The sequence below is a fragment of the Sorex araneus genome, chromosome 4 (assembly GCF_027595985.1).
Source record: "Sorex araneus isolate mSorAra2 chromosome 4, mSorAra2.pri, whole genome shotgun sequence".
Classification (NCBI taxonomy): domain Eukaryota; kingdom Metazoa; phylum Chordata; class Mammalia; order Eulipotyphla; family Soricidae; genus Sorex; species Sorex araneus.
This window is the reverse complement of record NC_073305.1, coordinates 66,165,450-66,192,193: the sequence shown is the minus strand read 5'-3', so window position 1 is coordinate 66,192,193 and position 26,744 is coordinate 66,165,450. Positions and strand designations below refer to the sequence as shown.

The 26,744-nt window shown below is 38.0% G+C and overlaps 1 protein-coding gene across 7 annotated transcripts in view; it reads left to right on the top strand.

Moving 5' to 3' along the window:
* Window positions 1-26,744, top strand: part of TAFA4 (TAFA chemokine like family member 4) — a 302,837-nt gene that overhangs the window by 241,694 nt on the left and 34,399 nt on the right. For 5 of the 7 annotated variants that reach the window (XM_055135773.1, XM_055135770.1, XM_055135768.1 and 2 more), the window contains 2 exons: window positions 7,623-7,706; window positions 24,651-26,284. In XM_055135773.1, the coding sequence (XP_054991748.1) occupies window positions 7,623-7,706; window positions 24,651-24,847 (281 nt within the window). In that variant the 3' untranslated portion in view covers window positions 24,848-26,284. Of the gene's footprint in view, window positions 1-7,622; window positions 7,748-24,650; window positions 26,285-26,744 lie in introns of those variants that run through there. The other 2 variants (XM_055135775.1, XM_055135774.1) reach the window with 2 other exon arrangements.

Below are 26,744 nucleotides of genomic sequence, written 5' to 3'. Positions count from 1 at the left end.
GTGGTGTTTTCATATTTTTTAAATAAGTACCTGGGAATTATGTTGCCACATCATAGGGAATTTCAATTCATTTTACAAAAACTCTTTATTGTTTTCCCTAGAGGCTAGACAGATACATTCCCAACAGCAGTGTCCTGGAGTTTCTTCTTTTTCTACATTCTTGCCATCATTTGTTTTTTAAGTTTTGGGGTCATACCCAGTGATGCTGAGGGGTCACTTCTGGCTCTGCACAAATAAATTATTTCTGACAGTGCTCAGGGAACCAAATGGGATACCGGAAATCAAACCCAGCTTGGCATGTGCAAAGGCAAGTGCCTTACCTACTCTACTATCTCTCTAATTTCTCTTTTCAGATTGGTTAGAATATTTTTTCCCACAGATGTAAGGTGATACATCTATAGCTCTGATTTGCATTTTCCTAATAAGAAAGAAGAGGTGAAATATTTTACATGCCTACGAGCCATCTCTGTGTTTTTGGAGAAATATAAATAACTTAATTTTTAAAGACCATGATGAGTGTCTTGAAATAACAAACAACAAAATAGATGGAGATAGAATACATGTATAGTCTCAGAGCAGGACCAGAGAGATGAGCCCAGGGGCTTAGGTGCTTGCTTTGCGTGCACCCGACCCTGAGCTCTGCAGGTCGTTCTCCGAGTACTGCTGGAAGAAAGCCCCACACACAGCCGGGAATGGTCCCCTCCCGCCTCAAACCTCTTGGAGAAACTCAGCATTGCAGGATCCCCTAAGCACTGCCAGGAGAGAAACTCAAGCACAGAATCTGAAGTAACCCCTAAGCCTGTGAGCATGACCCAAAAACAAAAAAAGAAAAGTTAAAAACCCTCAAAGCATATCCTTATGGCTGTTTTCATTTTCTAGGCAACATATGTTCTAGGAAGATGTCTTTGTAAATATTCTGTCCACAATTTCAGTAGAAAAACATACTTCCCTTGGGACTGGAGCAATAGCACAGCAGGTAAGGTGTTTGCCTTGCACTCGGCCAACCTGGGTTCGATTCCTAGCATCCCATGTGGTCCTCTGAGCACCGTCAGGGGTGATTCCTGAGTGCAAAGCCAGGAATAACCCCTGTGCATCGCCAGGTGTGACCCAAAAAGCAAAAAAAAAAAAAAAAGAGCAAAAACAGAAAACTTCCCTTTTGGGGAAAAAAAACCCTTTTAATACAATTAAAGTCAATAAATAATAATTTTCTTCCTTTTTTTAAATTTTGTTTTGGACCACACCTGGCAAGGGCTCAGAATTTATTCCTGACTCTACACGCAGGGATCACTCCTGGTGGGACTTGGGGAACCATATGTGATGTTGGGCATTGAACCCAGGTCTGCCACATGCAAGGCAAGTGCACTACCTGCTGTACTATGGCTCTGCCCCCAATAGATATATTTTTTTAATTAGTTTATTTTTAATTAGAGAGTCATCGTGAGGGTACAGTTACAGAACCATACATCTTTGTGCTCATGCTTCCCCCATACAAAGTTCAATAACCCATCCCTTCACCAGTGCCCATTCTCCACCACCCGTAAACCCAACATCCCTCCCCCCCTCCCCAGTCCCGTCTCCCCCCTCCCCACACTGCCACTGTGGCAGGGCATTCCCTTCTGTTCTCTCTCTCTGATTAGGTGTTGTGGTTTGCAATAAAGGTGTTGAGTGGCCATTGTGTTCAGTCTCTAGTCTGTATTCCGCCCTCCTCACCCTGCCCCCACATGACCTCCAACCACATTTTACTTGGTGGTCCCTTCCCTGAGTTACCCAGAATGAGAGACCAGCCTCCAAGCCATGGAAACAATCTCCTGGTACTTATTTCTACTATTCTAGGGCGTTAGTCTTATAGTCTATTATTCTCCCAATAGATATTTTTGAGAAATATCTTATTGTTAATCTTATAAAATTATTAATCTTATTTGAAAGTGGGCATATGTAAATAGCTCTATAAATACATACTGTATTGGAGTGAGTTCTTTGAAACAAAAGATAGAAAAAATACTTTAAATCTATTTTATGCAACAGTACAGAAATGTATAATGGAAGTGATATAGCCAATTAAGCAAAATTGCTAGTCATATTATATTTCTGCAAACAAACATTATAAAGTACTAATCACAACCACCAAACCAAGGCTTCACTGATTTTCTTTCTTTCTTTTTACACAATTGTATAAATTTATCAGATTTGCAGCTTGATGATAGGGCTATATATTTTTTGTTTTTATAAGTTAGAACAACATGAGACTTTTTAAAGAATTTATTTTAAAAATAGAAATGACAAGACAGTTTCTCATTTAAAGTATATTATGCTTTTTGTAGTAGGAGAAAAATATGCTTGCTACAAACTCATTTTCCCATGGAGACAAAGCACAGTTAAATGGGCAGATGTTCTAAGAGTTATTTTAATAGAATCTGCTTTGGGGTCAAGCATCTCATCTTAGTGTGGCTCAGTATATACTCAGAGCTGAAGCTTCAGTCTGTCTAATCACCTTACACATTGGCAGGCCAAACCCTGCCTTAGCTGTGAGTTAGTTCATGAGCCAATCTCTAGCCCAAAGGATTTAAAACTTTTTGCTACTGTGGTGGCTTTTATTATACATTTCTGTTTCCTGAAAAAATATTTATTGTTATCTTTCATTTAAAGAACCCTACACAGTAGATAAGGTATCTACCTATACAGAACCTCATACAACATATTCTGCAAGATATGAAGGTGATTCTTTCTCTGGAAAATAGAAATATTTTAAATTTCAGGGCAGGTTGCTATTTTAAGGAGCTTTTTGTGAATCTGTCTTTTGAAAACATGCTCTTCCCCACACAATTAAACAAAACTGGCAAATAATTTCACAAGAGTGCACAATCACTTATGCTTTCTTCTTGTTTTGTTTGATAAATCATTACACAACAGACAAAGTAAATTTTTTATAATTTAGGGAGGAGAGTGACAGACACACACACATGCACACACACAGAGTGGGAGGAGTGAGAGAGAGGAGAGGAAAAGAGAGGAAGAGAGAGAGGAGAGAGAAGAGAGAGAAGAGAGAGAGAGATCAGTCTGACATATGGGCAGGCTTTGGGAATGGGGGTGTGGGGTGTGGCCAGGAGGGAAACTGGGAACATTAATGGCTGGAAATGCACACTGGTGAAGGAACAGGTGTTGGAACATTGTATGACTATAACTTGGTCACGAACAACTTCTTATGTGATTCAATTATGAAAAATGCACTGTAGCCCTGTTATCCCATTGCTCATCGATTTGCTCAAGGGGACACCAGTAACATCTCCATTGTGAGACTTGTTGTTACTGTTTTTGGCATTTCAAATACACCATGGGGAGCTTGCCAGGCTCTGCTGTGCAGGCAGGATATGTCAATAGCTTGCTGGGCTATCTGAGAGGGATGGAGGAATCGAACCTGGGTTGGCTGAGTGCAAGGCAAACTCCCTACCCACTGTGTAGCTCTGTAAAGGGCAACTTAGCAGTTAAAAAAAAATTCCTGTTGACCTAGAGCACCTCAGTGGTAGGCATTTCCTGTTTGTTCAACTCTCCCGATTTTCCTAACCATGGGCAAAGGCTTCTTGTAAATAGTCCCTATAGAGCCAATGCCTCTCCAGAGACCACAATGGCTCTCACTAAGGGAAGAAAGTTTGTCCAATGAATAGTTTTAAAGATAGAAAAAGTATTCCATATTCATCTTTAACTCTGTGTAAATACATCTAAACTCTGTCAATATTCCATTTCTGCAGAAGGTATTTTAAAGAGTTGGGAACTCTATCTTGTTTATCCATGCATCCTTTTGGGACTGACCCATGATATTCAGAAACAATTGACTGCTATCTACCTTTGTCATTGCTTCATTCAGGGAGCGTTCCTAGGAAAGCAAACAAAACTGGCAAATAATTTCACAAGAGTGCAATCACTTATTCTTGTTTTGTTTGATAAATCATTACACAACTTATGCTTTCAATCACTTATGCTTTCTTCTTGTTTTGTTTGATAAACCATTACACAATCATTGCTGTCACGTGGGAGAGAGTTTGTATTTGCAGCCTAGAGCGTGGACTTCCTTGTCTTAGATCACCCAGTTCAAATCCTGACTCCTGATTGTCTTCAAACTGGGGTCAAGTTACATAATGCTTCAATTTTCTTTTCTCCAGAAAACATAGAAAAATAGTGTTTATCCTCAGGGTTGCAGCATTATTAAGATCAGAATTATTCATCATAATCTATGTAGCATGTATTAATCCATACTGTTAAAAATTGTGGTGTAGTAGAAAGATTTCTAAGAGGACAAAGTCTAGATTTTAATTCTTCTTTCACTTTACTTTGTGTAAAAGTTCTGTTATTTTTATTTATTGAATCTTGAGAACTACCTGCCTCCCATTTCTGTGGGGACAGTCAAAAGAGAAATAGAAAGTAAGAGGTGGTTTGAAAACAATAAAACTCTACATGACTTTAAGATGAGACTGTTGTGTTATTTGGGACTTAAAGGAATGTCTTTCTCAGACCTGACCCTAATGCATCTATCTCACGATCAGTGGCATTATTTGACAAAATAATTATCCATGTGATGCTGTTTATTTTCCAATGTTGGTACTTTCTTACTTAAATGGTAAATGGTTCATTTAGATCACAAATCTGTTTTACTCAGGTATTACTGCTTTTGTTGGAGTTAATCAGATAGTAGATGAGTACTTGGCTAGAATTAGGAATCAATGCTGCCGGCAGGAAAGCCACACTGCCCAGCTCCTTGTGCTGATACTGAAGCCATTCTGCATCATGCCACATTTCATTTGCCTGAAAGACGAGTTTCAAATGCACTAGTCTTCTGTACTGCTGACCTTTGTCACTGCTTCATACGAGGAGTATTCCTCGGAGAGCTGGCTGCCGTGTGAAAGGGAGTGTGTATTTGCAGTACAGAGCGTGGGCTTCCTAGTGTTAGCTTACCTAGTCCAAATACTGACTCCTGATTGTCTTCAAACTGGGGCCAAGTTACTTAATGTTTCATTTTTCTTTTCTCTAGAAAATATAGGAACATAGTGTTTAACTTCAGAATTGCAGCAATATTGAAATTGGAAAATGCTTCATGACAATCAGCAGGATACTTCGTTCTCAAGAAGCAGCTATTATCATTTATAGAGATTTTCTTGAAGTGGACTATTAGACTTCTCAGGCACGGATAGAATCAAATAAATTGAGGGCTGTATTCTATAAAACACATCCCTGTTTCGACAGGAGATACAAAACTAAACAACCTTTCTGCCCCCAACTCCCCAACCCTGGACCTTGGATCTCTATCTCTACCAGCTTACTGGTTAGAGTCACATGGGTTTCTTTTTTTTAGATTTAAAATTTTATTTTAGTTGATTTTTAAAACTTTTTTAATTGACTCATGGTGGGATAGAGCATTACAGAGCCGTTCATGATTGGATTTCAGTCATACAATATCCCAACACCCATCCCTCCACCAGTGTACGTTTCCCAGCGCCAGTGTCCCCAGTTTCCCTCCTATCACCCCCCACACCCCCTCCCCCTTGGAGTCACTTTTAAAAAATTGGTCACAATCCTTTTTGCCCTTTGAATTTGTGGGACTTACCAACCAGATCGATGGTGGGCACTTCTTATCTACACCAAACTGAAAACTGAGGTGCTGTTTTATACACCATGGGTTCAAATGCAAAGACTTTCATTGGTGAACTGCTATAGGACAGTTCAGGAGGAGAGGGAATCTGTAGGGGAGTTCATTACTACAGAACGGAGTCATGTGGAAAAAAACAAAGACTTTGCTCTTTACCTGGGATTTAGTATTCATCTTCAGGTGATTTCTCATCACTTTCTGGAATGTGATAAAAGTGGTTACCACTGTTAAACTTTACTGTTGGCCACCAAAAGAATCAGATAGAACAATTTGCTATGTCTATCCACCACGATGACTTATAACTAAAGATGATGATGAAGACTAGAATACATATTTTCCCCAAATTACTATGGGAATTATGTCCAGACAACCTACTACAACTAGAAAATGTCATTAAATCAAAATGCTCTTGATAAATGAAAACTATGAAATGTTATAGCTAAGCTTTAATTATAATGAACATGCTCAGATTACTTACATGAAGCCTTTTTTTTTCTTTTTGGGTCACACCTGGTGATGCTCAGGTGTTACTCCTGGCTTTGCACTCAGGAATCATTCCTGGCGGTGCTCATGGGACCATGTGAGATGCTGGGGATTGAACCCATTGTTTGCATGCAAGGCAAACTCCCTACCTGCTGTGCTATTGCTCCAGCCCCGTGAAGCCTTTTTTTTTTTTAAAAAAAAAAAAAAAGAAAGTGAATCACTGTGAGATACACAGTTACAAAGTTACTCATGATTGAGCTTCACTTATACACTGTTCTAACATCCCTTCCTTTACCAGTGTACGTTTCCTACTACCAGTGAAGCCTGTTTTACAGTGGAGTTTCCAATAGCTTATGTAATCTATTTAATTTACTGGAAATGAAAGTAGAATGATTGTTTACCCTTGAAATTGAGTGACTAGCCAGTAGCTTCACCTGGTTGTTGATATCCAATACCATGAGAGAGTTTTGAACTGAAACACTATCACTGATCTAAAAAAAAATAGAAAAAGGTCAAAGATAAAAATTTGTGGGGCTGGAGCGATAGCACAGCAGGTAGGGCGTTTGCCTTGCATGCGGCGGATCTGGGTTCGATTCCCAGCATCCCATATGGTCCCCCAGCACTGCCAGGAGTAATTCCTGAGTGCAGAGCCAGAAGTAACCCCTGTGCACTGCTGGGTGTGACCCAAAAAGCAAAAAAAAAAAAAAAGATAAAAATTTGTAGTGTGGTTTTTATACTGAATACGTCTGCTTTTAATCACATTATTATAAGGTGGAATAATTGTAATTCACAGACTATAATAGTTAACTTTTTTTTCTTTTCTTTCTGACATATTAAGGAGAGGATCTAGGTTAACCACCATTGTGTGTGTGTGTACACACACACACACACATATGTATACATAATGGAGACTGACAAGAATTAAAAAAAATAAATTCAAGGCTGTGTTTTAAGCAAAGTAGCTGAACCTTGGGCATATTCATCTGAGATCTCACTAATGGTATTACAATCAGCCAGTATCAAAGCAAAAATATTTAATGGTGTCTGTGGCTGATTTTTAAATCCACTCATGATTAGATAATTACTCTTTTTCCCCATATCCCTCAAGCAGTGGTCAGCAGTCATGGGGTCCACTCTGAGCAATTCTTAGCCAACTGGGCTTTTGGTTCAATGTAAGGGCTCAAGAATACAGAGCTGCTCTGATCCTGTGGTGCTGGGGATTGCCAACAAGAGGACACCCAGGCTATGCTCTGGGCCTTCTAGGGCTACACCCAGTAGTACTGAAGAGCTTGTGGTCCTGGGGATAAAACTGGGGTCAGCTGCATGCAAGACAACACTTAAGTCCTTTATCTCTCTAATCACTGGGAAGATATGTTTTATTAGATATATAATATATTTTATTACTCATGGAAGTCCATGCACTAATGGTCCTTCAACTTTATGCATTTACATTTTGAAGAAGAAACACTGTGACAAATATTGTTTGATCTTTGTTTTCCAGCTTCCATTGTGATTCAGAAATGGTGGTGTCACATGAATCCGTGTTTGGAAGGAGAGGATTGTAAAGTGTTGCCAGATTACTCAGGTTGGTCCTGTAGCAGTGGCAATAAAGTCAAAACTACAAAGGCAAGTATAGCCAAAACACAGTGATGATTTACAACACCAGTGCATGACTGATAGTATCTTGCCAACAAGAGGACAGAATTATTTTTTCACTGAAAAGCCAACTTGAATTGTGCCACCCCATGGCTTTGGTCTTTTATAAAAACTCTTTCAGCATCATCCCTCAGGTCAGATTTTGTATAGTAGTGATTTGCTGAGTGAACTGGTAATTTTTGGCAGGGTCAGTAAATCTGTTTCAGCTCCTTTCTGAGCTTTATTTAAAGTGAAGATTTTAGGGTTGCAGACCAGCCTATCAACACAGCATGGGAAAAATCTACACACAGATGACTTCCTAAGATAGAAACTCCTACTGGCTAGGAGATCTAGTGGTTGAAACCTCATTCCAATTCACTTGTTAATAGTTTCCTTTTCACTTGACTTTTCCAGTTATGTCTCTGGAGGGCATTGTTCTTAAACTAGTTCTTAAACCAGTAGTTGAACTTTTCCTCATTCCCTCATATCTAATCTATTAATTTGTCAGTGGAATTGATACACTCAATTCACTCCATGCTTTTGTGCCACTCACACCCCCCACCCCTTTCCAGGCCATTGTATTTCATCTGTCCCCTTGAACTTCTCCCTTTTCTCCCCTCAATATGATTTTTTTTTTTTTTGCTTTTTGGGTCACACCTGGTGATGCTCAGGGGTTACTCCTGGCTCTGCACTCAGGAATTACCCTGGGGCGGTACTCAGGGGACCATATGGGATGCCTGGAATCGAACCCGGGTCGGCCACGTGCAAGGCAAACGCCCTACCCGCTGTGCTATCACTCCAGCCCCTCAAGATGATTCTTGATATAACAACTAGCATCAGCCTATATAATAAAATTATTCTAAGCTAATCCACCCTTGGACCTCATAAATAACTCGGCAGTCCACTTTTAAAAAATGATTCTTTCTTAAATATCAGCTAGTCACTTTTACTGTGCTATCTTGGCAGTGCTAAAGATATATGCTAATTTCATTTCTAGTGAAAAATTATTTTGTAGGGAATCTTGACTGGATTCACATCCACTCTCCTCTTTGTCTTTGAACATTTGCTGAGGTAACATTTTACATGTTTACTTGAATTGCTGTACTTGCTTGCTTAATATTTTTAAGAAAGCATTGTAAAGTCACAATCAACTCAACTCTGGTTGACCCTGAGAGTTACTCCTACAGTAAGCTGACTCTTACTACTTTTTGAATGAAAATAAGTGAAATAGGCCATTGAGGAAATTTTAGAACTACTGTTTAGCTCTGGTTGCTATCTAAGCTTTGAATGGATTCTCATCTTGCTTATATTTTCCTATTATGAGTTTTTTGACTCATAAAGAGTTCTCATTCATTTTCAACAACTAAAGTTAAAAGTAGATGCTTGTGCATAAAGTATGATTTATGTACATAGGCATATTAATAAATGCAAATTTATAAAGTATATTTAAATATGATATAAAGTCCATATTAAATTAAAATTTGGCTGATATCATTATCATATCCATAATTATCAATGGTAATTCTTTATTACCTAGTCAAAATTATAATTTCAATAGCAAGAACTTTCGACACTAATTACAATTATCAACTCATCTGTCCTTGAATAGTGATTCTGAAATGATAAAATAATTGATATGATAAATATTTTTCTATATTTGTTAGTAGAATTTTATGGAGTCATTGGTGGGTGAAAGAAAAAAAAGGCATAATACTCTTACAGTTTCTACCAATTTCTCTTCTAAAAAACTTCCAATAAACTTCCAATCTGTGTAATCCCAAGGATACTTGCTAAGCAAACCCTGTCTTACGATAATTCCACCAACATTTTTCCACAGGTCCCTTTTAATAATTTTATCCCAATTAAGTAAAAGTAGTGCTGTCTATGAGCAAAGGCCTTACATTCATGTAAGATCTTTTATCATATGTCTTAGATCAAGAAAGAACATTTTTGAAGATTAAACTTCTATTGATTCTTACAAGTAAACTAAAATTAAAAGTATGAATTGTGCAAACTATGTTCCAGAAAAGAATAATCCCTTATTGCAGTGGATCCCTGTCTGTTTATGTGTAGTTAGAGAGGGTATTTGCAGGAAGAAGCCTTTGGGGCATTTTGGCTTTGTGTTATGGGAGTATAGTTTCTTCAGCTAAATCCTCAGCGGTAGTGACATTTCATTTAGCACTTTGAAAAGTTGTAGAAACATCGTACAGTTCCCCAAGCCATCATGATACTTGGCCTTTTTTTCCCCCCCTTCAGTGATATGCCACTTGAGAGTAATCTCAAAGTCATAAAACTTTGTTTCCCTTATTAATCCAAGTCTGTGTGACTTGAACTGCATAAAACATTTTATGTCTTTTATGGATCTTATGCACATAGAGTAAATTCATTTGGAAGCTCACGGAAGCTATATCATTTTTCTTTAAATTGACACTGACCTTACACCACAGATGAGACAGAGGTCCTATAAAGGTAGAGCAATTGCCTTGCTAGAGGGGATATTAACTATATAATAAAATAGTTTCCATTTCCCTTAAACAGTTCATGCACAGCAGCATCAAAATACTGGAAGACTTAAAAAGTAAGATTGTCTTCAGTAAGCCTCCTATGTCAGAATTTTATGTTCTATTTAAATGCAAATATGAAAAGAGTTACCAGTCAACTTGAGATATTAATAGACTTAGATGAAGATAGGAAAATGAGTGGACAATTATCTAACCAGTCATTTTTTTCTTTCCTGGATATAAAAGACTGGCATGAGTTTACCCTATAGTTTCAAATGTTCCCAGAAAGAGAATCACTATTTTTTATAGGGAATATATAGCTATTGTTCTGAATCAATTTTCCTTTTTTTATATAATAATTCTAAGTTTACTGTATTCTCTGTATGAAATAATCTTCTCCCCTTTACACTATTCTTATTATTTTAAAAATTTAGGGGTCCCCTAGAAGTATCCAGGCAGCCAATGGACCTCTCCCAACAACACACACCTGAGCCACATGGTTCAATGCACGGTTGCTTCATGATTGCTTCGGGATGCCAGGACTGTGCATGCAGTATCTGGGGTTCACAAAGTGTTAGGTATTGGATTGGGTCCCTTCCCATGGGACTTATATATGACTCTGACCACTGAGTTCTCTCCCAGATGCTACAATGTTCTTATGAAAGTACATAACAAGTACATAATAGATTTGTGTCAAAATCAGTAATTTTTTTAGGATTTTTGATTATTTGAGAATAGATGCAAATCACATTGAATTTTGAGAAATTTGAAATTTTGTAGTGTTCTTGTTTTGAAAACACCTACTTAGCATGAAAATCTGTGTCTTTAGAGGTACAAGGGCAATTTTGGCCATAAGGGGACATTATAAATAGTCACATATTGTGAAGGGTCTTTAACTTTGGATAAAAATCAGAGATGCTGATGCAAAACCATTCAAAAATATTAATGGAGTTCAAGATGCTAAACCAGAAAGAATCTGGATTTGCTTTCTCTACAGACACAATACATATATATCTGTATAGGATCAACTACCTTAAAATATTTTTTGGGGGGATATTGATTAGGTAGTGTGATTAACAGTACTGTTAATGATGGTTTCCTATGTACATAATTCCAACCCTATGTAAAGGAGTGAAAGATCAGCTTCTCTGCCAGGAAAAATCACTGCAAAGAGTAGGAAACCCTCGTCACAGTCTTACCAGGAATGCTGCTGGACTCCAGTCTGTGACCTAAGGTTGGAAGGGCCCCAGCATATGGAACCTCCTCTTGGGGTGTTAAGAAGTTACGATCACATTTAGTGTCCAGCGTATGACAACTGCATCAGAAAGAATAGGGCACACATTTAGGTGTGGAAAATGGAGGGGTAAGAGGGATTTATTTATATGGAGAGAAATAGAACCCTGGGAAGAAGAAGTCCTGGGGCTGAGCACAAAGACAGCAGATAGATGAAGAGGACCTGACTTAACTTCTTAAAACTAAGTTCTCCTCAGGAAGAGTGCAGAGGGATAGTCTTTCTGTGGCGGACAGGCAGGTTCCCTCCACTCTCTTTTCTATGTGGACCCTAGCACTGGCAGACACTATAGTGGTTAAAATCCAGGAGTCAGCAAAATGCCCTCTCACTCTGGCACCAGTGGTTGTTACAGTGTGGTTAGCCCCCGTGACTCTCAAGCTGTTCTATTGCAGGGTCACTGCAGAAGCGCAGGGGGTGGAGGGGAGTGGGTAGCTCTGGGGGGAAATTGTGGAAGTCGACAAGTGGTCTGCAGCTGCAGTATTTTCCAGAGCCAGCCTCCTCTACCCTGCTGAAATACTTCCTCTCTCCTGCCTCAGCACTGCTGGTTTTAGGCATCCTTCCCTAATGCCGGGGCTCAATCCACCAACAGTAGTGGCCTGCAGTGTGAGCCGCAGACTTTTGGTTGCTTTGTTCTTGCCTGCACCTCTAAGGAAAATGTCTGCTTGCATAAACTCTGTTTCATCTGAGGGGTGAGTTTCAGTTTGAGGCCACAGGGAGAACTCTGATTGTGGATCTTGCTTGAGTTTGCTGTGGTTGCAGGTTTCTCCCCAGCTTAAACAATTGAATAGTTTTCAGGGAATCTTGAGAGCTTGGTGCTCTACAGAAATGAAAGACCCATTTCTTACTTTACAACTCTCCCCCAGACTGGGTTTTTGGGTGGTACACTAATTCTTAAGCTCCAGCAGCTTGATTGAATATGAGGCTTCAACCTATACAACAGAGACAACAACATACTGAGATAAAATCCAGGGCTGCTCTCTACAAATATGAATTCTAACATTAGAACGAAGACTTAGGATTGGGAAATTAAACGGTTTAGTCTAATCCATAGAAATACATATGGAGTAACACGCCAGGAGACGAGACAAAACAAATGACCCCAAATGACAGAGAAAAATCCCTAAGATAAAGTTCTAATGCATCAGAATTTAGTAAACTACCTGAAGATTTCAAAGCAGTAGGCATGGTGATGTTCACTGAAATTAGAAGTATTGCTAAGAAAAATGTAAAACACAATTTTTCCTCAAAAGGATCAGAGTTATAAATATGAGAGGAGTGAAAAAAATACAAGAGAGATAAACAGTCCACTAATGAAGAAGCATAGGGGGAAAAGGCAGCTGGGATAGAGAAGGGACCCGAAGTGAATGATGCTTGGAGGGCCCACTCAGGATGGGAGATGCGTGCTGAAAGTAGACTATGGACCAAACATGATGACCACTTACCACCTGTGTTGCAGACCATAAAACCCAACAGGAGAGAGAGAGTGAAAGGGAATGTGCCTGCCACAGAGGCTGGGAGCAGGAGGGGTGGTGAGGGGGGATTGAGGTAAGGGTGGTGAGAGGGATACTGGGAACATTGTTGGTGGAGAATGGGCACTGGTGAAGGGATGACTGACATGTATGACTGAAATGTAATCACGAAAGTTTGTAAGTCTGTAACTGTATCTCACAGTGATTCATTAAAAAATATTAAATAAATGAAGCAGCATAAAGCAGAAGTGATTTGGAAGATAGCATAGTGGTAAACAAATATAAAACCAAAAATTTGAAAAAGTTTGAGATTGATGTGATAATAACAAGAGGAGCAGCATTCATATCCTAGGGCTTCCAGGAAGAGAGGAGACAAAGAGGCAGGAATATTTTAATTTTTTCATTTCGGGGTCATATCAAGCAATGCTCAATATTTACTCCTGGCTCTACACTCAGGTATCACTGTTGTCAGGCATGGAGGGGACCCTATGGGGTGCCAGGGATCAAACCAGTGTTGGTTACATGCAGGACAAGTGTCATACCTCTTGTACTGTCACTCCCCCCGGAGGCAGAAATCTTTTTTTACAGCACTGGAGAGCTGTGCAGAAAGGTAAGATATGCCTTACATGCCTTTGTATGCAATGAACCTGGTTCCATCCTTAAACCATGTATGGTCCCCCACTCAGCACCAGGAGTGATCTCTGCACGTTCAGTATTAGTAAGCCCTTTTTAATTAATTAACTTTTAGTTAAATCACCATGAGATACACAGTTACAAGGTTGTTTAATGATTGGGTTTCAGTCAATGTTTCAACACTCAACCCTTCACCTGTGTACATTTCTTACCACCGATGTCCCCAATTTCTCTCTCGCCCTTCCCCAGCATCCCTCTGTGGCAAACACTTCATTTTTGTCTTCCTATCCTCCGCTCCCCTCTCCTCCCCTCCCCTCTCCTCTTCTATCTCTCCTTTTGGGCATTATGGTTTGCAATATAGTTACTGAAAGGTTATCATGTTTCCCCTTACCTACTTTCAGCACTCAGTTCTTGTCCAGAATGATAATTTCCAGTGGTCTTTGTCATAGTGGTACTTTCTCTATCCTAACTGCCCTACCACAACTTGTGGCAAGCTTTCAACCGTGGGCAATTCCTCCTATTTCTGGTTTCAAGTGTCCTTGGATATTAGTCTCTTACTATGCTTTTTATATCCCACAAATGAGTCCAATCATTCTCTAAGAAAGCCCTAAGCATCATTTATAAATTTGTCCTGAGCACAGCTGGGTGTGACCCCTATCCCAAAAGAAAAAAGTATTATTTTCAGAAATAATAGTTGGAATGTTTCCTAATGTGGAGTTGAAAATAGACATGTAGATCCAAGACACTAAGAGTTCCAAACAAACCCAAAACATATCATGATTAAAATGGAAAAATTAAAGATATCGAATATTAACAGACAAAATGCAAGCCATATGAAATAGACTTTTCCCAACCCACCCTGCCTTTAATAAATTGCTAGTGGATTTCTCAGCAAAATCTACTGGTCAGAAGAGAATGTCATAATCTATCAAAAGTGATGCAAACAAAATTTCTCCTACCAGGTACCCTAACCTAGCTATGTTGTAATTCACAACTGAGGGAGCAATAAAGCACTTTACAGGCAATTAAAATCAATAAATCAATAAATAAGGCTTACTAGTCAGGTCCATGTTCTCCCTTGAACATGTATCTCACTTCCTTATTGGTTTCTTTGTGTATTTCCACTCTGGAGAAGTCTGTGTTCTCTCTTGGACACCTGTTTTTCCTCTTACATCTCTCTAAGCAAGTTTTGTTCAATGAAAACTACCTTACTTAACAAAAAAATTCACTAAATCAGCTTCACAAGAACAAGTAAAAAGAACTTATATAAAAGGAAAGAACTTAGAAACAAGAAGATACCATAAAGATAAAATGTGGGGCAGGTGAGGAGAATTTAAAAAAGTGGTTTGTTAGAATGAGCTTTAGATTAATTATTTTCAATCTAAAATGAACTATAAGCATAGGATTTTTATGTAAGTTTCATAGTAACTTAAAATACATAGGATAAACAAATAAATTTAAGCATAACATGAAAGGTAGTAATGTGCAAGAAAAGAGATTAAGAGAACAAAAGAACATAGACAAACTGCCAAAGCATATTTGCACAATAGTTAGCCTAAATGTCAGTGATCTGAATTCACTAATAAAAATGATACACAATTGATTATTGGATTAAAAAATAAAATCCACCTTTTGATGTCTGAGGAGTCTCATATAATTTACTAACACAAGCATGGACTCCAAGTAGAAGGTTGGAATACAATTCTACTTGCAAATGATTACCTAAAAAGAACAGTGATCTCTCTCTCTCTCTCTCTCTCTATATATATATATATATATTCAAGTTAAAAGAGAAAGACTTCAAGTTAAAAGAGGTAATTGGGGCTGGAGCAATAGCACAGCGGGTAGGGCATTTGCCTTGCATGCAGCTGACCCGGGTTCAATTCCCAGCATCTCATATGGTCCCCCTGAGCACCGCCAGGAGTAATGTCTGAGTGCAGAGCCAGGAGCAACCCCTGAGCATCGCCTGGTGTGACCCAAAAAGCTAAAAAAATAAAAGGAGGTAATAGGAGACAGAATACAGGAAATGTAAGGCCTACTATATAATGATTTAGTAGTCAATTTATAAAGAAGATATGATACTCATTAATATATATTATGCACCAAATACAAGGGTATCTAAATATATAAGACAAATTACTGATAGAGCTAAAAAGACATTGACAGCAAATAAAAATGTTTGAGGACTTTAACACCCCACATTCACTGATGGAAAAATCAGCTGGACAGAAAATTAACAAGGAGATAGTAGTTTTAAAGTATAAATTAGGCCAGATGGGCTTAATAGACAACCACAGAACATTCTGTCCTAAGAGGCAGAATACTTGGAACATTATTAAGTATAAACCATATGTGGAACACAAAATAAGTGTTAATAAATTAATGAAGATTGAAATCATACCCAGTATTTTTTTCTGGTCAGAATAATATAAAGCTAGAAATAAACTACAGGAACAAAACTGGAAAAAAATCTCAAATATGTGGGGACTAAACATACTGCTGAATAACTGTTGGGTCAGATCAGTCCGAAGGTAGGTAAAATATGTACTTGTACACAAAAATGAAGACACAAGCTGTCAGAAACTTGAATACAGCAAAAATGGCACTAAGGGGGTATGTTAATAGTAAACAATACAGGCCTGTACCTCAAAACCAAGAAAAATTTCAAATTAATAGTCTAACCTTCACCTAACAAAATTATAAAAGGAGACCAAATGAAATGAAAAATCAGTAGAGGAAAGAAAATTATTATAATCGTAGATGAAATAAAAATACAGAAGCTTATAAAACCATGAGCTCATTCTTTGGAAAGATAAGCAAAATGGACAAACTTTTAATTGAGCTCACCCAAAAAAAGGAATACTAATATGTAAGATTAGAAATGGGGGGTTGGAGCAATAGCACAGTGGGTAGGGTGTTTGCCTTTCACACAGCTGACCCGGGTTTGATTCCCAGCATCCCATATAGTCCCCTGAGCATCGCCAGGAGTAATTCCTGAGTGCATGAGCCAGGAGTAACCCCTGTGCATCGCCAGGTGTGACCCAAAAAGAAAAAAAAAATTGGAAATGAAAGAGAAGTTAGACAAGATGCCACAGAAGGGGCTGGAGAGATAGTACAGCGGGTAGGGCGTTTGCCTTGCACATGACTGACACAGGTTCAATCCCCAGTGTTTCATAGGGTCCCCTGAGCACCGCTAGGAGTAATTCCTGAGTGCAAAGCTAGGAGTAACCCCTGTGCATCTGTGCATCGCTGGATGTGACCCCCCCAAAAAAGCCAAAAACAAAAAAAAAAGATGCCACAGAAATACAAAAGGTCATAAGAGACTTCTTTGAACATCTAATTGCTTCAAAACTTGATGACTTAGAAGAAATGATACATTTTTAGAATCATAGATCCTTCCAAGACTAAATTAGTGAAATAGTATTCGAAGCTCCCCTCTTCTGCTCTCCTTCCCTGCAGAAATGCCCAGGACTCTTTGGTTTCACTAGTGATTTTACCAAAATTTCCATGCAATATGCTGCCTACCTTCAGACTCTTCCAGAAAATTGAAGAGGAAATTCTTTCAAAAACATGTGGTGAAGGGATGAGGGATTGGAGCGCCACACGTGGGCTACTCCTATGCCCTACTCCTAGCTCTGTGCTCAGAGATCATTCTGGTGGTGATCATGGTGGTCATATGAGGTGCCAGAAACTGAACTTGGTTTTGCTGCATGCAAGGAAAATGCCTTCCTGGGTTACTGTTTCTCGGACACCTAGGTATCAATTTTTGGGGAGGATGTTGATGTGTGGGAGTTTGGGGTTGCACCTTGTGGTGCAATACTCAGGACCATGTGGTGCCAGGGATCAGACCAGGGTAAGCTACATGGAAGGCAAGTGCCTTCACCCCTATACTATCAGTCTGGCCTCAAACACGTTTTTATGAGGCCCACATGGCTCTGATACCAAAAACACATGATAGAAAGTACAGAACAATAAATAACATGATGAATATCTATACAAATGTACTAACAAAATTGAGCTAAATTCAACAGTATATTAAAAGCATGATCTATTATGAGTACACATAATTTATGTTACAGATGTAAGAATAGTTCTACCTAGAAAAATAATGTAATATAAAAATCAGCAAAATATGATGTGATTATATTAATAAGAATTTAACAAAATTCAACATCTGTTTGTAGTACTATCAATAAAATATGGGTGGAGGTATGAATCTGGATATGTCTTAAAATTACAAAATGCACAGAAGATAATGCAGATTATGTTTTCCATGACATAAGCCTTAACGTCCTTAGAACAGACATTCATAACTCAGAAAATGAAGGTCAGATATGACAAACCCATAACTAGCTTTATACTCAGTAGAGGAAAACAAACCTTCCCTCTGGATAAGACAAGGCTTTCTTCTCTCCCCACTGTGATTCAATGAAGTGTGAGAAGCCCTTGCCAGAAAAATTAGCCAAGAAAAATCCAAACTGGAAAAGAAGCAAAACAATTGCTGTTTACAGATGATATAATAATATATGTAAAAACTTTCAAGACATTAGCACTATAGCACTGTTGTCCCATTGTTCATCAGTTTGCTCTAGTGGGCACCACTAACATCTACATTGTGAGACTTGTTACACTTTTTGGTATATTGAATAAGCCACGGGGCTGGAGCGATAGCACAGCGATAGGGATTCGCCTTTCATGCGGCTGACCCATGTTCGATTCCTCCGCCCCTCTCGGAGAGCCCGGCAAGCTACAGAGAGTATTGTGCCTGCACGGCAGAGCCTGGCAAGCTACCCATGGTGTATTGGATATGCCAAAAACAGTAACAATAAGGGGCTGGAGAGATAGCACAGCGGGTAGGGCGTTTGCCTTACACGCGGCCGACCCAGGTTCAAATCCCAGCATCCCATATGGTCCCCTGAGCACGGCCAGGGGTAATTCCTGAGTGCAGAGCCAGGAGTAACCCCTGTGCATCGCCAGGTGTGACCCAAAAAGCAAAAAAAAAAAAAACAGTAACAATAAGTCTCACAATGAGAGATGTTACTGGTGCCCACTCAAACAAATCGATGAGCAACGGAATGACAGTGACAGTGACAGTGAATATGCCACAGGTAGCTTGCCAGGATCTGCCATGTGGCGGGATACTCTCGGTAGCTTGCTGGGCTCTCTGAGAGGGACAGACGAATCGAACCCCGGTCGGCTGCATGCAAGGCAAACAACCTACCCATTGTGCTATTACTCCAGCCCTTCAAGACATTATTAAAATTTATAACTGTCACTGTCACTATCATCTCATTGCTCATTAATTTGCTTGAGTGGGCACCAGTAATGTCTCTATTGTGATACTTGTTGTTACTGTTTTTGGCATATTGAATGCTCAAATATGCCATGGGTAGCTTGCCAGGCTCTGCTGAGCATGTGTAATACTCTTGGTAGCTTGCCAGGTTCTCAGAGAGGGACAGAGGAATCCAACCTGGGTAGGCCACGTTCAAGGCAAACGCCCTACCCGCTGTGCTATCACTCCAACCCTATTAAAACTTAATTTAATAATTTAGTAATAATTAAACAAAAGGGTGGACAACATATATGATGAATAATGAAAGATCCTATTAAATTAAAAAGAAGACACAAAGAAATAGATGTCCATGCTTATAGAATGGAATAATTATTAAAATGACTATATTACCTAAAATAATATACAGATTTAATGTATGCCCTATTAAATTTTCAATGACATTGATAGGAAATAGAATTAAATACAAAATATTTTGTGTATAAAATCTTAAAGCCTTTGAATAGAAAAGCAACCCCAAGAAAAAAGAAAATTGGATCAATCACATTCCCTATCTTTAAAAGGTAATACTAATTAAAAAACAGTGTAATATTGGAATAAAAACAGACACACAGACCAGTAGAGATCCCCAAAATAAATCCACAGATATGTGGTTAATCAATCTATGGCAAAAGAGACAAGAACATACTAAGGGGAAATCAAAGTTTGCTTGACAAATTGTGTTAAGAAAATATAACAACTACATGCAAAAGATTGAAACTAACTGTTACCATTCACTCTGTACACAAAGAGGTATGAATTTGGATATGTCTTAAAATCACAAAATGCACAGAAAATAATGAAGACTATATTCTCCATCACATAAGCCTTGGAAATGTCCCTAGAACAGAACATTAATTCAACATCAAGGGAGACAACAGGTAAAAAATAGAAAGCCAATGCTGTTTGTCAAACTTCAAAGCTTCTGTGCAACAAAAGAAACTATAATCAAAGATGTCATACTGTGCTTGAGAATATATTTGCACATCATATATTGGACATGGAGCTAATATTCAAGATACATAGAAAGTTCATATTTTTTATAGAAGGTGCAAAATCAAAATAACAAACAACCCATCAAACAACCTAATTGATCAAAGTTCTTCTCCCCCGAAAAACATACAAGTAGCCAAGAGATACATGAAAAGATGCTCATATACTCCATTCCTATTGAGAATGGGGAATCAGAACCACGGTATCACCTCAGGCTTACAGGAACAGATTATATCAAAACTTCAAGCACAACAAATGTTGTAAAGGATATAGAGAAAAGGGAAGAGAATGCTAATAGACTTTGGTGGAGATGTAAATTGGTGTAGCCACTTTAGACAGTAGTATGCCAGTTCTTAAATACTATAAAACTACTGGAAAAGAATAAAATTTTACTATTTATTATTTATGGCAACATGTAAAGACTCGAAGTGACTGCGTTAAGTGAAATAAATGAGAAAGAAATCAGTATGATTTCACTTATGTGTGGCCTATTGAACAGTAGAGGACCAACAAAAAAGAATAAAATGAACACTTACTTTCTGATAACCAATTCAAAATAGTCAGAAGGCAAGGTGGTAGGAGGTTTGGGAGCAAAGTTTTGAGGGGTTGAATTGGGCCATGGTGAAGAATATTTAGTATTTTGTTGTAAAATTAAAGTGAAAAGATAACAAACAAAAACAACAATCAAATCAAAGTTCTATTGGCATTCCTTTTCAGGTTATCTGGATACTTTTATAAAAGGTCTGGAAGGTCACAGGTGTTTTAATTCATGCTGGTAGCATTCCCCCTCCCCCCACCAAAAAAAATACGGTATATATTTGACATTTTATATTTCTTCATCAAACCAGAAAAATTCTCATATTTCTTATTTATAGAATGAAAGGATCATCTGTTATTTAAAGTCCTGAAATACACAGGAGAACCCTCACAATGATGTTAATAGTGCTTGAAAATCTCCAAAAGTTTAGATTTTAGGGGTCAGGTCAATAGTACAGTAGGTAGGGCTCTTGCCTTTGCTAACAGAATTTTGGATCTATTCATTTTGTTTTCAAAATTTCAGTGTCTAAATATTTCTAATATTTTTCTTCATACCCTACAGTGCTGAGGACTTTTTCCAGGCTCTGTGCTCAGGGTTCACTTCTGGCAGCGCTTGGGGGACCATATGGGGCGCTAGTCTTTGACCCCTGATTGGGCATATAGGTTAAGAGCCCTACCTTCTGTGCTACAACTCCAGCTCCTAAATATTTCAATATTTTGTGTTGGAAAACTAGAGGTAGTACCGATTCAAGTAGCAGGCTTTCTTTTCACTGCCTACCTACCTTACCTAATATAAGCCAATCCTTCTGCTATTCTCTGAACACTCTCTGATTGGCCTTTCTCTGTCTCGTGGGCTACAGCTATGGGTCACTTTTATCCTCTTTTGCCTACTATGTCACTGGCTACAAAAATATTATGAGAGCCATTTTTAAAATAAAGTCTTCTGAGCCCTATCCTAAGATACTATAGTAATTCTGTGATACGGCTTAGAAAACCCTTCATTAAAAAAGATGTTCTTAGGATGACTCTAATTAACAATATGCAGGCACTCCTGGTCTGAGCTTTCCTTGAACTCTGCTCTCTTCATTTCATTGACTATGTTTTTGGTCCATTAGGGTAAAATCCCGTTGTAAGGTACTCCTTAATGAGAGACCATCAATGGAACTCTATTGGTAATTGATGTGGAAAATATAGCCTAAGCAGCTTGATCTTTATTCCTGCTGACCCAGGGGACCATGTATTCTCATATTCCATTTCTTTAGACATGTCTTATTTCTTCTGAAATTGCATTTGTCTTTCAAGGTTCTCTTGAGTTGACACTTTTCCCTTGAAATCTTGGCTTGCTTGATCTCTATAACTTGATCTTGAATTGCTAAGGGGGCAGGGTAATCTTTGAGAGTGATTGGCATAAATGTAATTTTTTATCTACAAAGATTTTGAAGTAAATTTAAGTGCATTCAGCAAAAGGAAGTTTTGAAAAAGAAATCTGGAAGTATCTTATCATCCAAAACTTTTCAAAGTTTTACTATGGATGTTCAAGCAAAAGGAGCATGGAGAATGAATTTCCTTAAATAAAGTTCTTTTGAGAATAACAACCTGAATGTAGATTAATCCTTGGCTGTAAAACAGATAACATATATGTATATATATATATATACATATATGTTATCTATATACATAGCACCTACATGTATACATAAAGCACATAACTGGGACAAGCTATGTAACAAAAGCTATCATTTTCTAAGTGCCAACCACGTGATAGGTCGGTGGGTGCAAGGGGCCAACATTTCAATTCGTGTTTTATTCACTCTTCACTACAACTGAAGAAGCAGGTATTAGTTTTTTTATTGGCAGATAAAGAAACTATGACAAAGACATGTCCATTATCTCAGGAAATGACTAACCTCATTGTTTGATAATTCCTCCATTCTTTTTGTAATTTTTTTTTTCTTTTTGGGTCACACCCGGCGATGCACAGAGGTTATTCCTGGCTCATGCACTCAGGAATTACTCCTGGCTGTGCCCAGGGGACTATATGGGATGCTGGGAATTGAACCCAGGTCGGCTGCGTGCAAGGCAAACGCCCTACCCGCTGTGCTATTGCTCCAGCCCCTGTAATTTAATTTTTTTAATTTTTTATTATTTTTTTTTTGCTTTTTGTGTCACACCCAGTGATACACAGGGGTTACTCCTGGCTCATGCACTCAGAAATTACTCCTGGTGGTGCTCAGGGGAACCATATGGGATGCTGGGAATCAAACCTGGGTCAGCTGCCTGCAAGGCAAACGCCCTACCCACTGTGCTATCGCCCTAGCTCCAATTCCTCCATTCTTTGCCTTATATCCCATATACTGTCCATCACAAGTTCTGTTGCCTTCACCTTTCATCAACACACCCAAGTTAATAGTCTGACCCTACATTCCTAGATTGTTGCTTGAATATCCAATTTATCTGACTATCTTTAGTAAAGCAGGAGACCACTATATTCCTACTCCCACATGCTGCTTTAGCCTTTTCCTTATTAGTACATACACCATTTCACATATTTACCTGTTTAACCCTTTTGACTCTGATTCATTATATTTGCAGTTATTTCAGTTAATCTAGGGCATTACATGTTTGGAAGCCTTTTGCTAGTGTCAAGTTTTTGGAAGCCTCCACATCCAGTTATTCTACAAGGCATCGTGATTCATTATTTAAAAAGCTAGATTCTAGAGTAGATACTAGCAAACTGCAATTTATAAACCAAATCTAGCTCTTGGCTTATTTTGTATGGCCTGTGAGCTAAGAATGGGACTTACAGTTTTAGATCATGAAAAAAATCAGAAGGGAAATATTTCAGTCCACATTAAAATAATTTGAAATCCAAATTTTAGAATTTATCAATATCTATTCTTTTGTTTATGTTCAATTTCATAGCATCAGGGCAGAGTTGTCACAGTTGCATTATCCCTGCAAAGCTGAAGATATTTCATATTTGGGCCCATGCAGTAGGTCCATTCTAGCCCTTAGTTTTATTTGGTTTGCTATATTATTCCACACTCCCAGAAGTGACCTTATAACCTAGTTCTCCCTCTCAGAGAACCTGTCAAGGTACTGAGAACATCCTGCCCGCACTGCATAGCCTGGCAAGCTCTCCGTGGCATATTGGATATGCCAAATATGGTAACAATGATGGGTCTCATTCCCCTTACCCTGAAAGAGCCTCCAATGTGGCACTGCTAGGAAGAACGAGTAAAGAGAGGCTGCTAAAATCTGAGGGCTAGGACGAATGGAGACGTTATGGTGCCTCCTCGAAGAAATTGATGATCAACAGGATGACAGTGATACAGTGATAATATTCCTGAACAATCAAAAAAACTATTAAACTGCTAGTTAGTAGCAAAGCTTAGGTTTGGATAATAACACATCTGGCACAAAGACATGATGATTGTGTTTTCAAAGGATATAATTCACTTCAAAAACATTTTTATGACATAGGTTAAACTTAAGTTTTAAATATTTGTAGCAGGTACATTGATGATCTAACCTGTAACTTTCCTTATGTGAGCAAGTCAAATGATGTAAATTTCTATTTATGTAAAATGTTCTATTATGCTGTAAGTAAAATAATGACCCTAGATATTAAGAAAAATGGAAACAAAACCAGGACTACTTAATGGATGTATATTTTCAGTAAATATTGCATTTTTACAAAATCATCATTAAAATATAAAAGATAACTAGGGAAGTAACAGAGATAGCATTTTGATCTTGACATATTCTCATTTCAATAATCATTCGTTTGAAAAAATTTAGTGCCTTTAACAAAGCGTGCTTAGCATGCATGAGTTAGCTTGATGGGTAATGAATATACCTCATCTAATGGGAGTTTTACAGCTCCACAAAATATCAATCTAGATGCATAACACCATGTTATAGAAGCCTTCATGAATGGTTCTTTGCAACCTAAAGGCAAGAAATGTACAAAAGAAATTGATTTAAACAGTTGATTTTGGTGAGGTTGGTTTCAGACAAAGGCACAAACCGTAAAACTCTGCACAAATGATGCAGACAAGATCATATGAATCCAGTGGAAAGGATTATTTACTGTTGGTGGATAAGGGGTTTTGAATGCTTATTTTTTAATTTGTTTTAGGTGACACGGTAGCAGAGGTTTGCTTCAATTCCAGAGGAGTGACAGGATGCAGAGCTCTCTTGTTTGGATTACAGTCCTGTCCACGTTGTGGGAACCAGTCTTGGATTTCAGCAACATCACATTTGCATATGTGTGCTGTAAAGTGGCGTTCACTTAACTGTCCCTGCCCTTTCTTATTCATGATTTTGTTACATTGAATTATAAACACAATTGCCAAATTGATGCCCTATCTGCATTCCCAGGGAACATACCTTCAAGACAACCTGGATGAACAATTCAGAGACTTTAAAATGGATTGCCGCTGAAGGAGAATTTGTTTTCAATTTCTTTCTGCTATTACAAAGGGACATGGATATTTGTTTCACCGGCTCCTCATTCTGTTTGTTTCTCTTCTAAACTTTTCTGCTAGCCTTCGAATTAACGTGGTTTGGGAGGGTGCTAAATACCAAAACATTTTGGAAAAACATTTGCAAATGTAGGTTAATGAACTCTGAGTAAGGGGTGAATAAAAATTTATAATCCTTGAAGAATAAAAAGACTCATTGGGTGTTATTGTATGTGCATTTATACTTTTTCTTTCAATGATTTCAAATTTGGTGTATTAAATTTCTTCAATAGGTTAGCAGAAGTAAAATGGAAGTTTTTTTATGTTAGCACATTATTTCACTGAGTTCTAAGGAAGCATATCAACTCTTAATATTTTACAACCAAAGCTTAGTTATGACATATCCACAAAAGAAATAAAACCTGTTGGGATTTTTTTATGGCATATGCCTAGTTATTTAGGTGAATCACTTAAGATATAAAAGTCTTGTTTAGATCAAGGATGAGTTCTTGGATCCAGTTTATGTCAATTATATTAAAATATTTTGTTTCCTCCCAGACAGAAGACTTGAAATGCAGAATCTTTAGGCTGTAGATGATTTATTTTTAACTTTGATCTTTCCCTACTTACTTATTAGCCATTTTCTTTAAATGTAAGGGAAATCAGAGTCATTTATTCTTTGGTTTAATGATTTTGCTGCTGACATGTCTTCAAAAATTCTGAGATGCTGTTCTGTAGAAACATTATAGATGAAAAGTAACTGATTCAGATTTTTAAAATGTATAATGTTATTAAAATACACACAACTATTATAATATGGATAGATTTTTTTATACTAAGAAATGGCAAAAACATAATTTACCACTGTTAATTATTCTTGTCATCTCATTTCATTTAAAAATTGTGGGAGAAACTAATAATGTTGTTTATACAAGTTATATTTTCTTCTTACCAAAGGAATGGGAGGAGGCAGTAATTTCTTGTTTGCTTAATTTTGTTTGAATTTGACTGACTTAAATGCTTACCAGAATTGTTACTCTCATATTAGAGTGTAAAATTCATTTTGCTGATGGTGTGTTAAGTTTTGTATTATTTAATGCCTTAAGACTTTGTATTGACATCTTAAACTCACAAATTTTAAATGCAAATGTGAAGAGAAACAAAGTACCTTTTTAAAAATAGCATTCGATTTTGGGAATGTTTACTCTATGACAAACTTGATATCTATATATAGATGGTTATTTTGTTTCTTCTCCCAATAATTGTACACCAAATAAGATAAAATAAAAATGACACTGCTTCACCTTGAGCTATATTTCTAAGGCATAAAGCACTTCTAGAGAATGAATGGTGCATTTGGGAAAATGGCTGGTATCAAAGCTGCCAATTCACCCATAATTGCTGAAAATTGTGCTTTTTACCTACTTCAAAAGTTAACCCTGAAATGGAGCTTTCTTTGAGGATTATTTTAATGTTGTAGTTTTTATATTATTTGTGTAGGGGATTCACTGTATCACTGCATCACTGTTATACCATTGCTCATCGATTTGCTCGAGCGGGCACCAGTAACATCTCCATTGTGAGACTTGTTACTGTTTTTGGCATATTGAATATGCCATGGGTAGCTTGACAGGCTCTGTAGTGTGGGAGGATACTCTCGGTAGCTTGCCAGGCTCTCCAAGAGGGATGGAGGAATCGAACCCAGGTCAGCAGCGTGCAAGGCAAATGCCCTACCCGCTGTGCTATCGCTCCAGTAAAATAAGAAAAAA